The 23,174-nt window shown below is 40.2% G+C and overlaps 1 protein-coding gene across 1 annotated transcript in view; it reads right to left on the bottom strand.

The window, feature by feature from the left end:
* Positions 1–23,174, bottom strand: part of ARID5B (AT-rich interaction domain 5B) — a 102,981-nt gene that overhangs the window by 60,927 nt on the left and 18,880 nt on the right. The window contains exon 2 of the mRNA XM_008933646.3: positions 8,163–8,393. Coding sequence (XP_008931894.1) covers positions 8,163–8,393 — 231 coding nt within the window. The remainder of the gene's footprint in view (positions 1–8,162; positions 8,394–23,174) is intronic.

The following is a 23,174-nucleotide window of genomic DNA, read 5'->3' on the forward strand; positions in this document are numbered from 1 at the left end:
TGAAGTATCATCATTAGGTGCCTTAGTTGCCTGGGATACTCCTATCAGCCTGACCAGTGGGGAACCTCCCACTCGTGAGCTCCGAAGGGGGAAAAGTAAACAAAGTAATGAGTAACAGTTACAGCTCCTTAAAATGTGTACATTAACCTCGCTATTGGGAAACTATTTGCTTTTTAGAGGCAGAACCCTCTGATTGAAATAATGATTAATATTTTGGAAATTCCTTCTGAAGCCAAAATGAAATTACCCAAGTGCGCTCCCAGAGAACAAAGCTTTTTAGTGTACCTTCAAATGAATTCAGGTAAGTTTACAAATGGCCTATACCTAAAAGACCATTAACTAAAATTACATTTGTTTTTATTGAAAGACAGCCTCAAGTGCTGACATGTAATATATGACATGTGATACATAATAATACTCTTAAACCAGTTCTGACATAATATCTCCCTAGGCATAATAACCACAAATGACTGCTTTAGTTAAGAACTAGCCAGAAGCAAAATAGATCCACGTAAAAGTAGCTTTAACCATAAATACCTCAACAATATTTTATGTCACTTTGTAAAAAAGTTAAAGGAGTCCCATAATAATTAACAACAAAAACTTCATGTTCTTTACTATTGTATGGTGGTTGTGAAAGGTTATTTCATAGTCCCGCAGATGCCAATGCTGTAAATTATGCAGGCACCAAGAAGCATTAAGGAGAAATAATAGCAATTTAAACTAAGGCTGACGTAATTCGTGATAAACAGTCATTGGAAAATATTACAATGTTGTCTTTTTTGAGTGGGTTTAATCAGAAGAATGTGACCATATTCTGACATAAACCACTTTTCCATTATACGGGAATGGGGGCCCTTCCCTGGACACGAAGGTCTCCCATGCTTGCTGCCACTGCTGAGCCCTGGAACCTGAAGGATGCTGCTTGCCAGGTTTGGGATGCTGGTGGACTGAAAATTCTGAGACAGCTCAGGAGTCTGGGCAGGCCTGGTGGTCCAAGGGAAGCACCAAAACCAGGGGAACACATACTGTAAAATCGATGGCTCCAGACATGAGAACATCTATGATGGTCATGGCTCACGTGCACCATGAACGTAGCTTAGGTTACTTTTCTCTATAATCACAAGTGATTCTGACAGCTGAATTGCAAAACTAACCATCGAGTGGAAATCTTATACAGGAGGAGTTAGTAATTTATATCTACAATCATTTATTGCATGGACACCCATAAAACAGATGTGTGCGTAAGAGATGACAAAAGACACGCGATGAGTTACATTTATCAGGCACAGAAGAGCAGCTCACTTGCAAACCCTTTGTTTGCTGGAACTGTATATTCGATTCTCTGCCAAACTCTGGCTGGTAAAACACGTAAACCCCACAACACCATCACACAGTCAACAAGTTAAAAATTAAAAAGCAGTTAAAAGTGCCAGCGAGAAGTGGGCACACCCAGGCTCTCAGCAGTGCCATGGGCCCTCGTAACAGTGAGGACATCTCACCTCCCCTCCCGTGAGAACCCTAAAGCTGTCCCCACCCAGGCCATCCTGGACACCCCACGGTTCACAGCCCTGATGCCTCCTCAAGCAGCCGGGTCACAGCCACACGCAGCGCCTGGTCCTCCACTCAGCATCTGCTGCCTTCCTCAGGGCAGCAGGAACATGCAACACAAATTAATCAGTGTCCTTCATAAAGGAGTTCTGATTATAAAGTGAAAAATAATCTATCTTAATATTTATCCTGGTTACAACTGTGGTTGCTAGTGAAAATGCACTTAAAAAAAAGAGTAGAAGCTAACAGCATTTGTTTCTATTGAAGTTCTTGCAGACAGGAAGGTATTTTATCTTACTTTACTACACTTTACTCATGTTCACTTAGCTTGCTGTTAACATTGGGTGAGATTCTGTCTTTGGTTAACTGGTGAAAATCTTGAGTAACAGCCACAGAAGTGGATTGAGTTATGTTGCATTTACGCCACTAAGTAAGGCAGAATGTGACCCCTTATCAGTGCCTTTTTGCTTTGAGTATACAAATATTTTATGCATTTCAATGAGTGACAGAATGCAAAACTTGCAAATATTTATTTTTAGATGTATGGGGAAAAAGCAATTAGAGCTAAAAATGTTAAGAATGAAGAAATCACTTAACAGAAGCAATTATGTTGGGCATATAAACAGTTCTGCCTTCAGACATTTTATTCAAATGCTGCAGAGCACATTAGAAAATATCTATTGTTTAAAAAAACTGCAAGTATTTTTTCATAACTGAAAAATCAATCATTATAAACAACATCTGGGGATCATTAATATCTTGCTTCACAGTTGAATTATCAAAATAAGAAAGAGGTCTGACCAGAATCCAGAACATTTCAGATTTGCTTTTTCAAGCTAAAAGCTTACGTTTGCACATTTGCAGAGGTGATTTGGGAGGGAAGAGGAAATGTACATTTATCTATATTGTATATAGCACTATTATGCATTAATCATTACTTCCCCTTCAGCTATGTCCTGTTTTTGTTTTGAGAGACCTAAAATTTGAAATATTTAGCTAAGCCACCCTGCCCAGGACCTTGGAAAAGATTTGCATATTTTTCAGACTGCTGGAGATGCCACCGTAAAGCTCCATCTAAGGAGGTCCCAGTATCCACGCTAATAAAAAGTCTCCTTACTCTTCCTATTGCATTTCTAAATGCTTTAAACATTACAGTCTGTGCAGAGAAGCACTAACATCAATCCCACTCTAACATCACATCTGTATTAAAACAAAGAAGCCCGAAGCATCTATATGGAAACTTCTGTTTTTCTGAATTTCACTGATATAAATTATCCTGCAGGTAGCCAAAACAGTCAATAGCAATAATGGTGATACTTCATATCAGCTGAAAAGCATTAAAAAAACACCCATACAAGCGTAAGTACAAATTTTGTACTAGAGCTAGTTTAAAAAGAAAAGCCAACTTTGAGTCTTTGACTCACACAAATAAAGTCACCAACAAGAAAACTGTATTTTATTTAGACTGGAAACATTCTTTTGTCTTTTTTTTTTTTAAGTCTCATTCCCTGCCAAGGTTTTATTTTGTTCTGTTTTTCCCCTAAACAACTGATTTTATCTGTGAGTCACAAACTTCTGTAAACTGAGATGCATAATGAGAAGACAGACCAAATTTCAGCTATACCAGGACTAATGGTACCATTCTATACCCTGAAGTCATCAGCTTTCATCCCACACAATTTTTCTGGTACATGACCTATCCCTAAAGAGTCCTTTCTCCTTCATGGCGCTGTCCTGCCATGGCTTCCCTGGTCAGTGACAAGACAGAAGTAAGTCCTTCTGAAATCGTTGGCTCAGAAACACCAGTGCATGGGAGAACTGGTAAGTCACCCCTCATTCCTAACCACTCCTTGCCAGTTCTGGAAGTGAGAGAAACTGCTTTCTTCATTGTTTTACAGGGACAGATGACTTATTGAAGGTTTGGAGGTTTGCTTTGTTTTTAATGTAGATTAATTTTCCCCTAGCAAGTAATATATCATTGAGTTTGGGCTAGGGAGAGGAGGTAAGTGGGGACTGCAATGCCCTTTTACACACAGTTTTTTTTCAATGAGAAATTCCTGTTGCATTGCTCGTGATATGGTAAAATGAAGGTTTAATTTTTCAGAGGAAAAAAAATATATTAATACCACAGCAGGATGTAGTTCTCTCATTCTCTCACCTTTTTGGTATGAATTTTTTTATAAAAAATTGGCCTTTATATGTAAAATCAAAACTTTTAACCTTCTTTGGGGGGTGAGCATATGTTTACAGTACCCCAGAGACCAAACAGCTTGTTTAATGGCATACTGGACCCAGCATGCTGTAAAAATAATGATTCAAAACTTATCACATAGATTTTAAAAATCGAGAGGAAACGATTGTATTTAGTTTTCTCTCACACTCCTGTTTATAGAAAAAGCAACCCCATGCTCACAAAACGAAAGACAGACTTCTGGTTCATCTTTAGCAGGTAGGATTTATAATATTTATCTAGCAAAGCCCCATGATAAATCCCTCTGTGAGAGATTTGCACCTGGTGAAGCTGATGGAGCCATAGAAATCCATCATCACCCAAGCACCTGAACTTCCTGATTCTAAGCTGCACGCCTGTTCCCGCTGCCCTGTGAGTCCCCAGGCCTGAAGGAAGTGGAGGTTGGGCTGACAGACACATCTGTGTTTTTGTAGGGCCCACATGCATTTGGCAACACAGCCCACAGCTGGATCACGAAGGATCCACACTCGTCAATGTGCCCTGGAAGCCACTCCATACCACGGAGCTGGCACAAGCCTGGTAGGACAAGTCACCTTCCTCAGACAAGCAAACATAAAGCACTTTCTAATGTGCTGCTCTAGCAACAAGTGCACACTGATTTAATGCCCAGTGACCTTCAGACAGACCTTCTGAACACTCACAGGCAGCTTTGCCTCCAGCTAGAGCTCTTTGGTCTGTAATGAAAATTATTAGGAACCTTGTTTTTTCATTCCTTCTCTCTTGCAGCATGTATGACCACACAGCAGATGCCAGTAAATTATATGCATTTACAAAAGTTATTCAGTAACAGTAACCCAAGCAGCTGATAAATGCAAAGGATTTTGAAAAATGTCTTGAGCTGAAGAGAAATAAATTATTCGTTTTCATTGTTCATGTTCATTTCATTATCCACCTGGACTGCTTCATGCTAGTGAGGACCTCTAATTGCTCTTCTTTCAGGAGGGGAACACATGTACACTCTGACTGCGGTCATAGCCAGGAACTTGGGCCATCGAGACATCCAAGCATGGTTTATGTCTTCTGCTTTCTGAACAGAAGCAAGCCTTTGAGCCTATTTGCATTCTGGAGGGAAACCCTCCAAGGCAGTTAGATTAATCAGTAGTTGTATTAACAAGAATGGGAGCAAGAGGCTTCCCACTCACAGCAGTCTTTCCTCTGTAAATGGAAAGCAAGTCCTTCCCTGGCAGGCTACAATGAGATGGATGCAAATGTTTGAGCCTTCCAGCTGCTGAGCTGTTTCCTCAGCTCCAGCAGCCCCCTAGATGGGAAATGGTGGCACTCTGAAGCAAGGCAAAGGAGAATCAGAAAAGGACTGTGCAAGAAAATTGGTCCTGAATATTCCTGGCCAAACCCCTTGGGCATGTGCCATACAGCAGTGCACAGGCAGGACACAGGTTGGCACAGGCAGATGTGGTGCCAGCAGCAGCACTGGCTGTGGTAGCCCAAGCTGAAGCTGGAGGGGAAGCTTAGCACAGCTTGAGCCTTATGGAAGTTCTATGGAAACACAGAGAACATCCACCTGGGAATGCCCAAAGCATCGTAGCATCTCTTCCAGCCGTATCTGTGGGAGTTTACAGACAGCATCTACATACACCTTCTACTTTAAAAAGTCCCACACCAAAACAGCATTATTTATTGTCAACAAAACTTAATTTTTCTTCCTCATTTCCTGCCCTTTTTTTTTTTTGTTAAACCCTACAGAAGAGGGAAAAATAGGCAGGGAAGTATGAGAAGAAGTCAGAACAAAATGGTTTTTGTTATAAATCTATAATGAAAGTAAAGAGACTATTTCCTGGAAAAGTATTTCTCTCTATGAAAACTGCCTAACAAGGACAACAGCTGGGGCTCTCTGTAAAGGTGTTTCTGGTATCTCACTTGTGACATGCTGTATCTATTGCACAGTACTCCAACATGCAGAGAACGTGTAACACTTTCCCCAGCAGCAAGGTTTCTGAAGAAGACCTGGCATCCATATCAGAAACCAGTGCTTCCCACATAAAGACATCAATAGACTGTACTTCCTAAATTCTGTATTCACTTTAGAGTTGGGAAAATTTCAGGTAATGATGAAACACACACTCCTATCTTGTTCCTTCTGCAGCCTTCTTTCATCTCTAAGGTAAAAAATAACCTTCAAATTAAATGTGTACTGGAACTCCTTACAGATACCTTTTCAGAATTTTAGTCACACTTCTGTAATCTGGTATCCCCTCAGATTTGACTGATAAATACCAGTGCCTTAGAGCAATCCATTTATCTACTGTCCCACCCTGCCTCTGTTTAGCCTTACCAGTCATCGCTTTCCACACGTGACATCAATCTACATGGTATCAATGTAAACTGTTTGTATAACAAAGTGTGGTACATTTTATTGTCCTGCCAGCAATGAAATGGATAAAATAGTATTTTGCCTGTTGTCTTCAACAAAGGTAGTATAATTGACACCGTACATTTTGCTATACAGATAGGGAACCACACATTGGTCAGTTTTTTCTTCCTAACACAGCAGGGTTTACAAGTTTTACCACATCATTATTTTCACAACAAATACTTTGAAACAGTAGTTTTGTGGGTTTTTTTTGGTTTGGTTTTGTTTTTTGTTTTTAATAGGGATTTAAAAAAATCTGCTTCTTAAACCAAACTAAATTTTAAATACATATTATTCATTTCTATGGCTAAGGTGTCTGTAGCTCTGGTTTGATAATGAGATAATTGCCTTGCAAAGGTCAAGAGAATGGCATAGTTTGCTTTCAGACACTGAACAAAGCACTTGCTATGGTTCACTAAGCATAGTTTCTGCATCACTCCACATCTCTTTGATTCATCTATTACTAATAATCCATGATACACTTACATTATGGATCCAACTATTTCAACAAACCTGTAATCAAGGAATGACCCTGAATAAAATACTCCACAGAAAGCAGATGGTAGACTCATCAAACGCCTTCAAGCCTAAAATAACCTTTCCCATATAAAAAGGAGAGTCAATTAAAACTGAACTTTATATTCTAAGCTGGAGCTCAGAGTAAATAAAAATCAACATGATACTATTGTGTTTATTGGACCAAACTTCCAGGGCATTTCATTCATTTTTTTCACCGCCCCCACCCCCTAAGAGCAACCAACACTTTTATTCATAGTTCATTCAAAGCCTGTAATGTTTTGTGTGAGTGTGAGCAGACTTGACAGTTTGGGCCTGATCCTGAAAAAGCTTGACAGCACAAAACTAAAACTACTCCCAACAGTCATGTGCTCCAGTGGCAACACCATATGAGGAAGGTTCTCATCTGCCTGTTGGGAATGGAGTAGTAGAGCAGCACAGGAGCACCATCGTACAAAATGCCCCAATGCCACAGGTTGGGTCAGTTCTTCTCTGCCAAGACAACAAGGCCTGAACTGGGTACCAAGCTCATAGCCAGCATGCTTGAGTTTGGAAAAACAGAGAGAGGACTCTCCCATCACAGGAATCACTGAAGCCCTTCCCTCTCATTCTCATCATAAACGCATAACCAGAAATTTGCCCTCTAAGAGACCACAAGAGCTTCCTTGCAGAGATGTAGGGGTCTCACATAGTGGTGTACCCATCATTGTGCACACAGACTTTTCTAGCACTAGCTGCAGTGCTCATCCATCTGGTGATATGGGTAATAAAACTTCATTTCCCAGCCTGGGTACACTGCTAACGAAACTACCCTGCATCCATCACTGGAGTTACCTGGGCTGTCTACACGAGGTGCATTCTGCCACACATTCGCAGCACATCCGCTGTCCTTGGGTCAATCTGACACCAAAAACAAAACGTGTGAAATCACCTGGCTGCTATGAGGTGTCAAATCTTGCAGTTCTCTCTGAAACACACCAGCTACAGCCGATATTTGTGCAGGGCCCTGGGAGCGTAAGCACGGCTAGTGAGTGCTCTGCAACAGCGACTGGATGCACAGGGACTCTCTCCTATTTTGCATTTTTTAACATATTGCACCAATAATGACTTTTAAAAAACCCCAACACACTTTGTAAAGCTTCTGGAAAGACATAGGCTATAGGTGAATTGTTAAGGTAGGTGAATTTCAAACCCAGACAAGGTATCCTTTCACTCATACCAAGTAACTGTGCTACATCCTCTACTTACGTAACATATCTTTGTTTGTGATAAACTGAAGCTGCAATACTGAGATCACCGGTGGCTAGAAGCCTTAAGTCTCAAAGAGGAAAGAGCACATTTGGTATTTAACATTTCAATCACAAATAGCATTGGTTCACTTCAAAGGAATCACATCTTCCCTCTGGAAACCAGTGGACACTTAAAAAGACACGTCTTTACTCGAGAGACGTAGAAAATAGTTGTAACATGACTTACCAAACTCATCACATATACTTTCATTTTCTATTAGGGTGGGGTGATCAAATGTATCCCGACAATAGAAGATTTGGGGGTTCTTGCTTGTTACTGCAATGCCTCCAAGGGCTAAAACAAACTGGTCTGTTAGTATTGAGGAGGGTTTGTCCTGAATGCGCTTTAACATGGAACGGTATCGACAGTACTGGGGGTAGCTGAGAATCAGCAGGTTTGAATCTTCGTCATCCTCACCTGGAAAAACAGGAAAAAGAAAAACCTCTTAGTATGTCAGAAAAATAAAAACCTCAAGTATCTCAGAACATGCACAGCACACAGTTCAGTCTTTTCTCAAGGCCTATCTTTTATAGTACAGTTTGGAAAGAAAGGTTAAATATAGAAATTTAAAGGTTAAAAATAGAAGCTTAAAGAAAGTTTATTAAAACAGCTTAATTTCTAGCTTTCTGTTCAGTTCTCCCATGCTTACTCACAAGGACTACCTGGATGAGCAAGAAAACACTGCTCTGCCAAAGCTGGCCAAGGGCCTGAATGAAAGCATTCTCCATACTTTGCCAACTTGGCTGCTTCGATAGAAATATTATCTGTCATTTTCACTTGGTTCCCCACACAGCTTTACTGCACTCATGTTTACAGCAGCTAACATCTTTTAAAAATAATAATATACAAGCCCCAGAGCATACAGCTATTAACTCTGCTTTGAAGTACCTGGCACTGGTACTACCAAGGGGCCCCTTGGCCAGGGAGGTGGGCTGGTCTGACCTGGTCATTGTTGCTAAACGGTAACAGGTGGAAGTAACTTTCCTCGCATTAACTGCAAATGCAGCAGGACTCAATAAAACACCTACAGAGCATAACGAGCAAATGAATTTTAGAACAGCTGGTACTGCTGAAATGTGGGCTCAAAATGTAAAGCAATCTAGAGCTCAGACCTTTCCATTCCTCCAGGTTTTAGATGACATTATGGGTAAAGGCAGCAGATTCTGTAATATCGCAATCAAGTGTCATCATACGATAACCAGCAGGAAACTCAAGAGCAAAAAAACCCAACCACAGATGTAAACATGAGAAATTTCTCATTTGCAGGTATGCAAGCCAGTATTTAACAGCACTTCTTTTTATGTTCATTTATCTCCTCAGAGCATGTCTTCCTAAGTATGCCAATAAAGACAAAGTAAGAGCATTCACTTTACCTTTTCTGCTGTACTCTGATAACTGAATAACTAAGCTATTTCTTCTTCCAGAGACAAAAGGTCTACTATTTAATCCCATTACCAATCCTGAAATCATCATTCTTACCCTTAAAGTAAAAATCACTTCAGACACTGAGAGAAATGTCAGATCAGTTCTCCCCAACTAAATACGATGGCACAACTCATCTAGATTCGTGTGAGGCAATGGAAATGTTGACACATAAAAGGCTAAATTTTAAGAAGTCTCTGGAAGCAGATATATCACCTAGAATGTCATCACAGCAGACAAATGCAATGACCAAAAAAAAAAAAATCAACACGGCAGACGCACTTGCGAAGTACTGTTTTTACAAGCACAGCTCCTGAAAGTCATCACTTTTAAAAACTCAGAACTCTCCCCACCATTCTGATGTAGGTGGGGAGATAAAACAATTCGTGTAAAAAAAAAAAGAAAAAAAGAGTATGAGTAATACATTTTGGTAAACAGCACTGAGATTACTTTTCTAGGAAAATAAAATTTATGGTCCTAAACCCTCTTCTGGTCAATAAGGATGTGGTCATGCTTTTCTTCGTTTCAACAAGTATCCCATAAGCCTACACAACGGCATGATTCCCACTGCTCCTGGGAATAAGGCTGTCTCTTCTTTATTAGGAAACTCTAAAAATCAGATCAGGAAAACTGTTCTAGGAATTAACAAGCTCATGTTCCGTCCCTCAGCTCCTTCGAGAGTTTCACGTACGCCTGCCTGACAGTTATTACTACTTTATACCTTTGTGTAGATAGCAGTGAGCTGAATCTGTTGATCTGACAGCACTTTTCTTATGCCAGGATGTGGTCAGCTTTTTAAACAGGGTGTATATAAATGTATGTCCCACGTGCCTTTGTAGTAAACCATTAGTTTCTAGACAAATGTGCTGTAAGTCCCTTCACAGAATCACACAAACTTTGTACCCCTGACAACTGACGACTTAACTCAAACCCCTGGCATAAATTAAAATCAAGTAATTTTTTACAGGATCACTTTTATACATGCTTGTGCAACTCCAATGAGTACTTTATGATGCGGTTTTTTTCTTTTTTTTCACTCCAGTTCAATAAATACATCTAAGAATGAACAAAGGCTGAATAAACCGAAGATTTGTTTAGTGAAAGGCAAATAGAGTGTTCCTGGAACAAAGACTTTATTCCTCAACCACGCCCACATGAAAAAAGAGAAATCAAAGTAGACCAATCCCTAATAAAATAAAAGCCCAAAGAAGAACTATTTTTTCCTTCCAGCAAAACCTAACACGTGCCATTTAATGGTGGGCTTAGTGAACATTGCCGAGTATTTTTCATAGATATGATCAGAAAGAGTTTAGTAAACTCTTAGGAGAAGCAGAGCTCAAAATGTGGATCACATTCCTATAAAATTAGGAAAAACAACGTAATTTCTAAAAATATTTAACTGAGATATTAGGGAATGGAGATGCTGTATTTCTGAATCTCATTTTAGCTTCAACAGACAGAACATGGTAAAAGATAATACCTACAGTATGCTGCTTGTAAAGCTCAACTGAAATTACTCTAATCCCATGCTTATGGCATAATTGTGTGGTTTAATAACCCCCTCCAATGTCAATTTTTCATTTATTTTTATATTTCAGGCTGAAAACAGAGAAACTGTAATTAGGAAGCAAGGTTCCAACCCTGCCTTCCGAGCACTGCCTATATATGCATAGATGTAATCCAACAGTTCCCTTTGTGAGGGGTAAAGAGAGCTGGGATTTGGCACAGCCTGGCATTTATGTTGGATTACATGTTCTTCAAGTTGTCTTTGTAAGTAAGAGACGCATGAAATGCCAAACACAATGAATCTATGCAAGAACTGACTTTTCAAATCAGCACAACCATTTTTAATATGTAAGGTAAGACAATTAAATGCCCCAAAAGAAAAAAAAAATAAAGCCTGCTAAGAGCATGAATTCCTAACAAATCCATCTAGAGCCAGAAATATTTATGGAGAGACAAGAGAAATACAAAACTGTAACACTCTTTTTGTTCGTTTCAGAAACATCAGCCTATAATGTTATTGCTAACTGCTATAATCTACCCTCAACATCAGTAAGCATTTTTTTCTTTAAAAAGACCTTCACACCAGGATTTTATAGAGCTTGATGGAAAAACTATGCATGTTCCTTCCTGTACCTAATTACCTCAACTGCAAAAGCTGCCAAGTATTTTGCCCTTTAGTTCTTTTAATCGTATTAGTGCAAATGCATTTGGATGCCAACAGAAACAAACATTTAAAGATTTTTGCTTAAAAGATTCCAAATATGTACGAGGCTGGTGCTAGGAAAGCACACTCCACTTCTTCCCAGAAAGCACAGAGTTATTCCTGCAGAAGAAATATGAATTTGTGCCTCTTGTAAGACTAAATGTCTAGTTTCGACCCAATTTAAGTAAAATAATGTCAATATGAACTGCTCTCACAATGATTTATGCTACCTTCTGTTACTTTATTATATTAGACATTCCTTTCTCTAAGCTTTATACTTTTCACTGTGCTCCTAGCAACCACATAAAGGCTGAGCACCAACTTTATGCGCCTGGCACCCTTCCAGGCTCGACTGTTATTGATAATTATATTGAAGTTTCAATTTAATTGCTACTCTGTTGTGACACAGAATATTTTTTGCAATTAGGCTTTTCCCATTTTCTGTCCATTCATTTTTTGTATTTGTAAAAACGATTTCCCCACCCCCAGAAAACACAAGCAGAACAAGGATACAGATAAGGGTCTGTACATCTGTTACTGTCATTACCAACCTGGTAATTGGAAAGGAAAAAAAAATTCAAGAAAAAAAAATTGTACATATAATTTCTTGGAAGGTATATTTCAGTTAAAGTGTTCTTTTTCTTTTTACAGTAATTCAATGATTTCCTGTTCTAATTGCAAGACATTATACAGGAAATGTACTAGAGCAGGAGCCTCACTTGCTTGGTATGGTTTGAAATTCCAAACTTTTGCATCTCTTTTATCAATTCTCTGCTCTACCTTTGTGCAATATATTCTACCACAAATCTACCATCTCTTCTGAGGCAGTTAACACAAATGTATACATCAAAGGGGAAAACACACTTGCAGTTAAACTGCAGGGAAAAGAGAAAAAAAAATCATTTTTTCCTCCTCACTGTAGCTGGTAAGTTGGAGGCAAGCCAAGCCTTGGAGTGGAAAATATTAAAAAGTTAAAAAAAAAAAAAAAAAAAAGCAAGCTTGATTAAAAAGCGAGAGAAGAGATATTCAGTTCTAAATCTAAATGAATAAGCCACAAACTATTTCATAAAAACATACTGTGACGTAAATTACACATCAGTATTGCACTGTTGTGGTTATTTTGAGAAATGGCTTGTACTGTAAGTCAGCTGGTAAAACCCCACCCTTAATGATTTTGTAATTCTCCATACAGCAATCAACTGGAGCAGTCATGAAATTGCCAAGAAGGAAAACAGACAGAGCTGTAGAGAGTTTGTAATAAAAAGATAATGTACTTTTAACATAACAGAAGTAGAAGATTGGTTTTATTAACTAAAAAAACTACTTAAAAGGTCCCAGGCTTGCCATTTGTTTTGATAAATGTTGACACAGATCTTCATAAGATAAGCAATGGAAGTATCAGGGGAACCAGATAAAATGGGACAATGCTTTGGTGTGTGGGTAGCAAATCGAGCAAGGGAGTTATTTGGAATACAGAGCTAAAATGAAGGAAGTTGCAGGCTCTGTCTGTCAGGCTCCTCTGCCGCACAGTGCCCTCACTGCTCTGCCTCCTTCCATTGCCCTCAGTTACTAAGGGGGTCTCCCAAAGGATTCACACATCATAATTAGTTTATCATTGCTTGTATGCATGGCTTTGACCACGCCATCAATACGCCGCAGACACAGAGGTAATGGAGGATACATCTGGATGTCTGGAGGGATTGGGAATGGCAAGGTGAGCCGTGTTGAATGAATATGGTTGTGACTCCCAACACGGAGCGTCTCCTGACTATTGCAGTGCATTGTTCAGGTGTCACTGCCCTCACAAGAGCCCCAGCAATCCAGTGGAGCACACAAGATGGGACTCATCTAATCTAATAACACAATTTTAATCTACAACAGTTGTGCAGATCCCTCTGTAGTCAGAGATCTCCTTTCAACCCACTGTCTTCTAAGACATGGATCAACTCATTCTCTGGAGCTACTACTACCCCATCAATGACAACTGGTTTAGTCTAAAAGCTTTATTTGAAGATCAAATTAAGTGAGTGAAATGAATTCCACCTAAGTGACAAAGCAGTCTGCCCTATGCTGAAATGGTGCTCCAAATGTGTGCTAAAATATCTCCTCACAGCTGATACGTTTGCCATCAAAATAAAAGAGGTTGATCTCATCTGTAACAACGGCCTTTGGCTCTTCCAGCTCTTAAGATCTCTCATTCTACTCCTTTGGCAAAGAAACACAGGTGTAGATGAGGCAAAGACCCTACAAAACCAACGACTGCAGGTCAGACAGGCTCTGCACAGATCAGAGCTGCCCATTCTGATACAATTCCAAAGGGAAATACCAGTTTCCAGCAGACAGAAACAAACTTACCACACAACCACCTAAAAACCCTGAACCTCTCAAAAAGTCCAAAAGCAATGCAAATGGCAGAACAATGAAAGAGTAACCACAAGGAGGAAAAAGAAACTGGGTCTTTATGACCTCAAAATCTTTAAGAGGAATTATGCAATGAGAACACCTTGCCATATCCCAATCCAGCTATAATCTGCCAAACACCTCCAAATCACCCAGATAACTGCAGCCGGCCAAGAAGCAACAACAATCATCACCTACACTTCTGGGTACTCCCACGCAAGAAAGCATAGCTCTCCCAGTGAAATAACCTTCATGGTCTCGAGAATTCTGCCTGGCTCCCTGCTTGACCACTTCTCACACTCAATTCTTTGTGCAGACACAAGGCTAAGAACCGCAGTAGGAATCCATGTCCCTTTGCACCAGGCTGCTCTGAAAGAGGAGCAACGGCTGAGGAGCTCAGGTAGCTGCATCATCATCACAGTGCATGCTTCAGCACACCAATCCACTTTCTTCTCCAGTGGTTAGGGAAGACTTCTCAGACATAGCTCTTCCAATCCACTATGCCTTTTCATTCCCACGGTGTTTATTCACTCTAGTAAAGCCACTTGATGTGCCTCAGCTGGCTAATTAATCACAAGACCGAAAAATATTAATCTAAGAATTGTATTTCTCTCACAGATAAATGCAAATACAGTAATGATTTAGCCACATGAGATGGGACAGGAAATCTGTGGGTTTGGGTTTAAATAAATTTGGGTGAATTATTGACACAACAGGGATACCGCTTAGGACCCGTTCTACTCATCCTTGCTTTGAGAACCCCCCTCTATTTGAATGCTAATGCAATCAAGAACAAAGGCAACGTGTTGCAGGATAGGGAACACAGTGATTACATTTATGTTTACCAGATAATGATGATGTTAACAAGTTGCCTGTAATTCTGACATGGACATTTGCCTGCTTGATTTTGCTTTTAAATTGATCAAAAGGCAAAAGCCATTTCTGCCAATACTGAGAATAAAATGTGCAGTCTTTCTGCATGTGTCAGATATTTCTCCCCTTTCAAGGAGGAGACAGAGCTAATTCTCAGAATTTTGTGCCACTTCCCCAGCCCTCTTTTTTCTGTCACAGTGCCAGCAGAGCATCAGCCGTTCAAAGAATTCCTAAGATTAGTTTAACATTTGAAAGAAAGAGAATACTTACAAATCTACTGGAGATTGAAACTACTGTTCAACCGAACAGCAATACAGTCATTAAAAAAAAAAAGACAGCACAGTCTAAAATGTACTTAAAGCACATGGTTGAAGAACATTTTACACTCAGTTATTTGGATCTGAGTTGTTCTACTCCTACTTAACAGGGACAGAACCAGGTATGTTGACAGATGACTGACAAGTATGTCTGCATAATCAAAACTTCTATAATATTTATTTCACTAAATCACTTTAAATTCAAATCATAAATCCAATTTTTGAAAAAGACGAAAGAAATTTAATACTGAAAAAGTTTCCAACCAGGCATTCCACATCCTTTTTCAAACTCTAATCTTATATTCAGCTCCTCATAACTGCAGCTCCAACCCTGCGCTCCCAAGATCCTCCTGTGCTTTAGGAAGTGCCTCATAAACCTTATGAGGTGTTTCTAGACTCAAAAAAAGAGTGACTGACAATCGTCATTTCCAGCTTTTATATAACCCTTCCATCCACAGGCCTCAAACTGCTTTATGGAGATGAGTAAAAATTATTATCCCCATTACACAGAGAGAGAAACTGAGACAGAGAGAGCTTAAAGGATTTATTCTACAGCATCAAGCAACTTAAGAGAGCAAGGCAGAGAGCAGAAATTCTTGTTGGGGGATTTCTGGGCAAGTGAGAGATCCCTAAGTTTCCCTGGAAGAGAAGTGACTGTCTCTGGCCACCCCAGCCAGCCTGCCTGCCTCCCCCAGAGACAGGGGACAGACCAGGCTGGTCCGTGTTGAGGCTTCTCTCCTACCACAACCGTTTCCCCTGTCCTGCACGATTCCAGTCACTCCTTCATTTTATTTAGCTGCTGCCCAGCTGGGATTATCCTTTCCCTTCAGGAAGGGTTTTCAGAGCAGCATCCTCCTGCTAGACGCAGGTGACTGCCGTGATGATGGCTGGAGGAGCACGAGGAAAGCAAGATGATGACGGGGATGTGGCCAAGTTCAGTGCTGGGCTGTGAAATTGACTCCCTGCCTCCCAAAATTTCCTTCTTTCCTTACTCCTGAGGTCAGAAGCGTGGGCCAGCCCATGTCCAAACAGCCTCGGATGGCTACAGAAAACCACTCTGATATAAAAGGTTTTGAAACTGCCCTATTAGCTTTCTAAAGCAGATGGAGATGGGGGGAAGGGGGAGATTGATTGTAGAAGGGAGCACATGCTGCCTGTCCTCTTGAATGTTCTGGGTCATGTGGACCATTCAGGTTGAATGTGCATCAGCTTTAAAACAAGTATTTATCCTGGTTGTCGTGGTTACTGATAAGCAGCTTCAATTCTGCTGATAACAAAAAGAAGAAAGAATTAAAAAGGGGAGGGGAGCTGAAAACATAATTTGGTAATATGACGAAGCCATGAAGAGGAATTAAATTACATTAAACAAGCCAATTGTACTGTAAATGGCTCTGCCTCTGTATTTGCTTTTAAATCATCTAAGGCTCTAACATGGCAGCTGCTTCAGTTTTAACAAACAAACAGTAAAAATCCCTTTTAATAACGAAAGGAAATAATGATATACTTTGCTTTAGCTGAATTCAAACATAATTTAATTTTTCCTGAGGTGAGATTTGCACAGGGAACAATCAGATAATAAGTGTTATCATTCTCACAGACAAAACTGAACCAGCACTTTGCAATTCAAAGTGCTATTTAATGCACAGTTTTCAGCAATCTCTGAACACCATCCAACATACCACTGAACTACGCTTCAGTACTTACACATAAAGCCTGATCTTGCAGATACTTGAGCAAGGGGGTTATGCTACAAACACAAGTACTTCCACTGCTGCTGAGGCTGAAGTTACACATTCTCTACAGCACCTTTGTGGGGGGGGGTCACATCCAATAACTTACCCTACAGCACCTTCTCATTATCTGTATCATTATTACTACTTCTATGATTATGTGTCTTGGTCTCCCTTTCTGAAGTGTAGCACTGTACAGAGAAAATACTGGACGATGAAAAACTCCACTCTTGCAGAGAAACATGCAACTAGAGCCCCTGGTAAGAAAGGGGCACACATTTGTACAGCGATGATAATGAACCGCTGGAACAACGAGCTCAAAGACATAACAGCTTCCCCAATCCACCGCTCAGGAACTGGTTTTTTCTCAAGATATACTCTGGATGGATGAATTTTAAATTTGTGGTTTGTTATTTGCCTTCTGTGCTGAAGAGGCCCATGACAAATCCATACTTGTGTGGGAAAATTCTAAGGCATGAAAAACTGAAAAGAAGTGGAAAGTCAATGAGAGTTAAACTGAGCTTCTGGGCTTAATATCAGAGTAACTAGGTCTTCTGTCATTTCTCTTTCAGCTCCACACACCATTCAAAGACAAATGAGAAGCAAATGCAGCTTTACTTATAAGGGACTGTTTCACCACCTCTTCCATGCAGCAGAATCAACCGTCTTCATTTTCCATTGCACCCAAAAGTATGAGTCAAAAGCCTTATTTTGGTGTCTCACACGAAGCTCTTTCACTATCATTCTGAAAATTCAGAGGAACTGCGCCCTCCTTGAAATAGCAACGGCAGAAGCTGCCGGTCCCAGAGCTGTGACACGAGGGGTGGAGGGTGGAAATGGTCCAGTGATTTAAACAGTTGAGCTCTGCTTTTGACGTTTATGCCCTCTTTGAAACCCTTAATGAAGTAACAACCCCGTTAATTCTGGCAGGGTATTTAGTACACATAAAAACTGCATTATCTACTATTTACAATTTACTACACACAAGCAGTATCTGGCTCTGTATAAAAATAACAAGCTCACTGTAACCCTGTGCTCCCTAACCATACTGCTGATTTCTTTGACACATGGAGAAGTGAGAATAATTACATTTTACTGAGTGTGCCTCATTACACTAAGTTAAGATTTCCAAAGCTGCAAAAATATGCTTTTCAATTTCACTTGTTTCTAGCATTTCACTCTGAAGACAGTTAGTAAAACCTTCAAAAATTATCATCAATATGGACAAAAATTGTACCCTTCTCATGTGGACATTTGACAGAGGGATAATAGGGTCTAGAAACACAGTCAGACGTTGCTTTTCTATTTAATGTTTCCTTCTGTGCCAAACATAATATAACAGACAAGTGTTAGAGAGACATGCAGGGGGGAGTCTGAATAGAGAGCTTTAAAAGAGGTCCTTAATAGAGAAGCTTGTATGCTTAGTCTTCAACAACATTCAATAGCAATTTATTTGCAGCCATTTTCTCATGTAACCTTTCACACGGGAGCAGATAAGATAGAGCACAAGACAATTTGTCAACTGCCAGATATGAACAAAAGAAACCATTTTTAATAAGCTTCAGTGGCCCCTTGTATTTGTTTCGCAACATGTTAATAACTTTTTTGGAAGCCAATCAAAGACAAGAAGAGAAAAAGAAGTCAAGCTGGGAAATAAAAACCACAGTTAAAGAATTTTACAGATAAACTTGTGCTATCATCTGCAGTGTAATAACGCTTAAATCCTGGAGTGGTGAAGAATTAGAATTAGCACGATGCCATTTCTTAAAAAAAAAAAAAACACAAACAAAAATGCCAGTGTCATATATATTTTTCCAAGAATTTGCTGTCCTCTATCTCATCCCAATGTAGCACACAGTTGTTCCCCAATAGAACTTAACTCAGGTTCTCCTCCTTCCCAAGATGAAACTCAGTATGAAGACTATCACAAAGAAAGGCCACATGGGAGTTGCCAAAACCAGGCCACTGACCCACCTGCCCTGCACCACACTCCTCCAGACACTTGGGAACTCTCATCTCCTAACTCAACTTCTCATGTTGCACCAAATAACCCCCAAACTGTTGCTCTGAAAAACAAACCAAATGTAGCTTTAAAAGCTGTTACGGGTATATGAGTAAGTCTGTGGCTGCCCATTTAATCCTATCCTGCATCACAACAAAGTAGACTCAAACTGAAAAGGAGGAATAGGAAGGAGCTCTAAAGGAAAAGGGAGCTAGCATACTCCCCTGCCTAGGATACACGGACCAAAAACAGAGTGATATGCAGGATAAGATGAACAAACCAACTGTGCTGAAGTTCAGCAATGCCAGGGCCTCCCTGTGTGACCAAGGTTGTATCGCCAGGTCTTTCCGTGGCACAGCCTCATTTCTGTGGAAAAAGAATTAGTCACAGGCATGTGAAAGCTTGTGGGACAATCGCTCCTGATTCCTACCCCTTCCTGCAGGCACAAGAGGAGGTGCAGAGAGCCTCCTCAAAATGGTATCTACCAATACCTGTGCCAAAAAGGTTTCTGTGGCACTGAGGTTCAATTGTGGGTCCAAATGCTCATACGAGCCCCCAGTCCAATTTCTAAGGTAAGCATCTTCTGGTACTGAAGAAAAAAGCAGAATGCATCAAAATCCCAGCAACATACGCTGAAAAAGCCGATGAAGTGTTAAGCAATTTCATTAACGTTATTAAAATGGAGAAAATTCCCTTGGAAAATTTCACACAGGCTTTCCCGTCTCGCTGCAAATTACTCATGGCCTGTGAGACGTGTGAGGAGCAAATGGAGAGAAATAAAGCTTCTCTCCAGTGAATTTGGACTGAGTCCTAGTCTCACTGGTAGAAAGACCAGCCTTGTGGGCTTCAGTGAGAACAAGGCTGGGTCCTTTGAACTAGATTATTATGGCATCTCTAAGAGAGGTACAAAAGTATATGGTGAGAAAAGATGCACCAAGAACAAAAGGAGCTGCCGGTCAGATGAAAACCCTCCTTGTTATGATGATGAAAAGAGTCCCAGACTTCAGCAGACACATACCTGCAGAGTTTAGTATCCTATACACAAAATTAGATTTTGCCTTCTAAGGACTTTCAGAGGAGTCTGTTATCCAGTGAAGGGAAAGAAAAGAACCATTTGCTCCTCAGGAAAGAGGAATGGTCTTTTGAATAAGAAAGGGCTTCCTGCGATGGGAACCTACCAGCCCAGCCCCACACTCCTCCTGAGAACCACTGGATTTCTCTTCCTCCTCTGCAAGACCAGGAATCCATTCCTGGAAAAGCAGAGAAGCTGGGCTACCTGAATTATCTGAAAAGGCCTCAGGTGGAGGCAGGGCGAGAAAGGATTTCAGGACAAGCTATGCCTATGAGCTGAGGAGAACAAGCAAGTATCCTCCCACTCTTTTCTCTAGGCAAACCCTCTTTCCAAGTTTTGAGTGAGAGCGACAAGACTCCAGCAAATCTGAACAGGAAGGGCCCACCAGAGCCAGAAAACACCAGGCGGCTCATGCTCTGCTCCCGATAGGCTTCAGTCCCACACCCAGCAGAGAGGAAGGCTCCCAAGTAGAAAACAATCCTAACACACTATCTACTAGTCTGGAACCTGCTCTAATAATAGATAGCACTGTCTATTTCAAAGCACTTAATGGCCGCTAATTAGTCCTCAGGGTATTCCTATGAGGCAGGTAGATAGATAAGTATTATTTCCCTTGTTTTACATACGAAATAATCTCATAGGAGATGTTCTGACTTGCTTAAGGCCACTGAATGAGTCACTGAGCTCAGGACTCAGCAGGTCCTGGCTCCCAGGCCTGTGCTCAGACCTCTCAGCCATACCTCTTTCAGAAGTACAAAATCTTCATTTCAAACGTCGAGGGAGAAAGGAAAGAATATCAAGGAGGGGTGATAACACTGGGAAAAAATACTCTCTGGGAAAGGAGTTTCCAGAATAATGACGAAACAGAGCCACGTTTCTACCGAATGGTAGACACCAAATCTAGGACAAGGAGAGAGATGAGAAACACACTCTGATACAAAACTGCAAGGGTTTTTATTATATATTCTCTTCAAGCAGTCACAACTGTTTACTGTGACTAGTAACCACTGCTAATGTCAGTTTAATAGCTTTACATTCCAAATTTCTAGCACGGTCGGAGCATGCGAGGGCAGCAGGCAGTAGTCCTGGCTGCACACAATGAATATGCTTAGTACATACATGTAAGTTATGTGCCTACACCCACGAAGTTACACTGAGGTGGTGCTGTTCCACCAGAGACCTTTGTGACTTCAGATATCACACTGCCCGGGCAGGCAGGAACATTATCGATGGGTTTTATATCTCTTTGGGAAAGGGCAGCAAATGGTTTCAGCCACCATCTGCAAAGAGCCAGAGCTTACAAGACACCAGATATTACCTGGCACATGCTTCTTCCTTCAAAAGCCTTATGGATTACCCTCCACTTATTCCTCTCAACCAGGGTGCTGCAGGGATTGCTCCTATTCCAGAGAGGTGCTGAGAGCACCAACACACATGGGATCCACATGGAGATGAGAGAATAACAGTACTGATCACACAGCTCCCACTTTTCTTATTCCAGATACCCTGTCAGCATTTCTAACTCTCAACTACACAATTAAGTGAAAAAGGGTCCTTGAAAAGGTGAATGCACTGTTCCAGTCCCCCAGAACATTCAACAATTGTTTGTGCTAATAATAATAATTTTTGCTTGTATGGAATTCAAGGACCGATCTCCAGGAATTACAGGCTACAAAAAACATTACTTATTTTTCAGAGGGGAAAAAAATTATTTATACAGTGCATTATCAATCTCAAACGGTGGTGTTTAAGCACGAGTTTGATGAACTATATGCAACATAATACAGCTGCTTTGCATTTTGATTCTTTTATTTATAGACCACAGCAAATTAATAACTCAAAAATGTTGTTTCAGGCAAAGTAATGGACACACAATAAAACTATTCATTTCCTCAAAGGTCACTCCAGGAGAAGCATACATTGTTTCAAAGCCTACCAACAATGCTATTGTTCCAAAGAAAAGTGAAAATATATAATGAGCAGTTAGTGCCTATATCTGCAGCGGAGACCCTGGGCTAATTTAAAGTGCAATTTTAAGGCAATCAATCATACTCTAAAATTACTTCATTTTCCAAACTGTTTACACTTTTTAAGTTACAAATCCACTTTCTGCTATTTCAACTCACGATTTACAGCTACAGATTTAGCCTGCCTTGGCTTGCTGCCAAACTCTAGTCACGAGGGAGCTAATGATCTGAACAGATCAGTGTTTTATAATGGAGAAAAGCGCATGTAAATTTCCAGCATGTCTGCAAGTAATCAAGGCATGCTGACTATAAATGAGGCGGCCTCACATTTATTTTAGGAGAAATATCTTAAAGCCCCACTTTTTATCCGGGCCAACAACAACAACAACAAAAAAAAAAAAAGAAAAAAAAAGAATCCTTTAAAAAAGGTACTCCAAGATTATTCCAAATGATTCTAAATGAAACTGCTAGGCAAACAATATGTTAAAGAATAGTACAATAGCTAATTTCCTTTAGTGTTTCTATCTCAACCAGATCGTATCCTTATCATGGCAAGCTGGAACATTAAACTCTCTAGTTCATGGAATCAAAACACAAGAGTGCTTCATATTACATTATAGAAAAATGAGCCATTCCCTACAAACAAGGTCAGATTTCTGGAATGCCAAAGGTCTACACTTAAACAGAGCTGGGAGGAGGGGAGGCTTTGCCCATTCCGCTCCCTAAAAAACACCGGGAAACTAGACCAGCAATTTAGTTTTAACAGTTAAAATGGTAGAGGGAAAGCAAGAAGTCTCTTTGGAGATGATACTTAAATTAAGTATGATCTTTATTGTTTCATTACAGTGGCATAGCCAAATAATGACTTTTGTGTTACTGTACAAAAAATGCTGGATCCTCATTTTCTAGCAGAAATAATTATGGTATTCTATCATTTTCTGCTTACTATCAATCTTCCCACATAGGCAATGGGTTGTGGTGGGTTTGGGGCTGGACTGAAAAAAGTTCCAGATTTTCTCCTTTTTTTTAAATGCGAGGGAGGCATATTCTGACTCAAAAGTGGCTTTAAGAATGGAGCTATAAATATTCTCATGTTGTACTTCATGAAATTCAATCCATCATGATGGATATTTCTGTTGTAACATTATTACATGCCTAAACTCAATTGTATAATTGGATAGGGCCAGAAACAATAAGCTGGCATTG

This window comes from Manacus vitellinus, unplaced genomic scaffold (assembly GCF_001715985.3).
Source record: "Manacus vitellinus isolate BGI_N305 unplaced genomic scaffold, ASM171598v3 scaffold_80_pilon, whole genome shotgun sequence".
Lineage (NCBI taxonomy): Eukaryota > Metazoa > Chordata > Aves > Passeriformes > Pipridae > Manacus > Manacus vitellinus.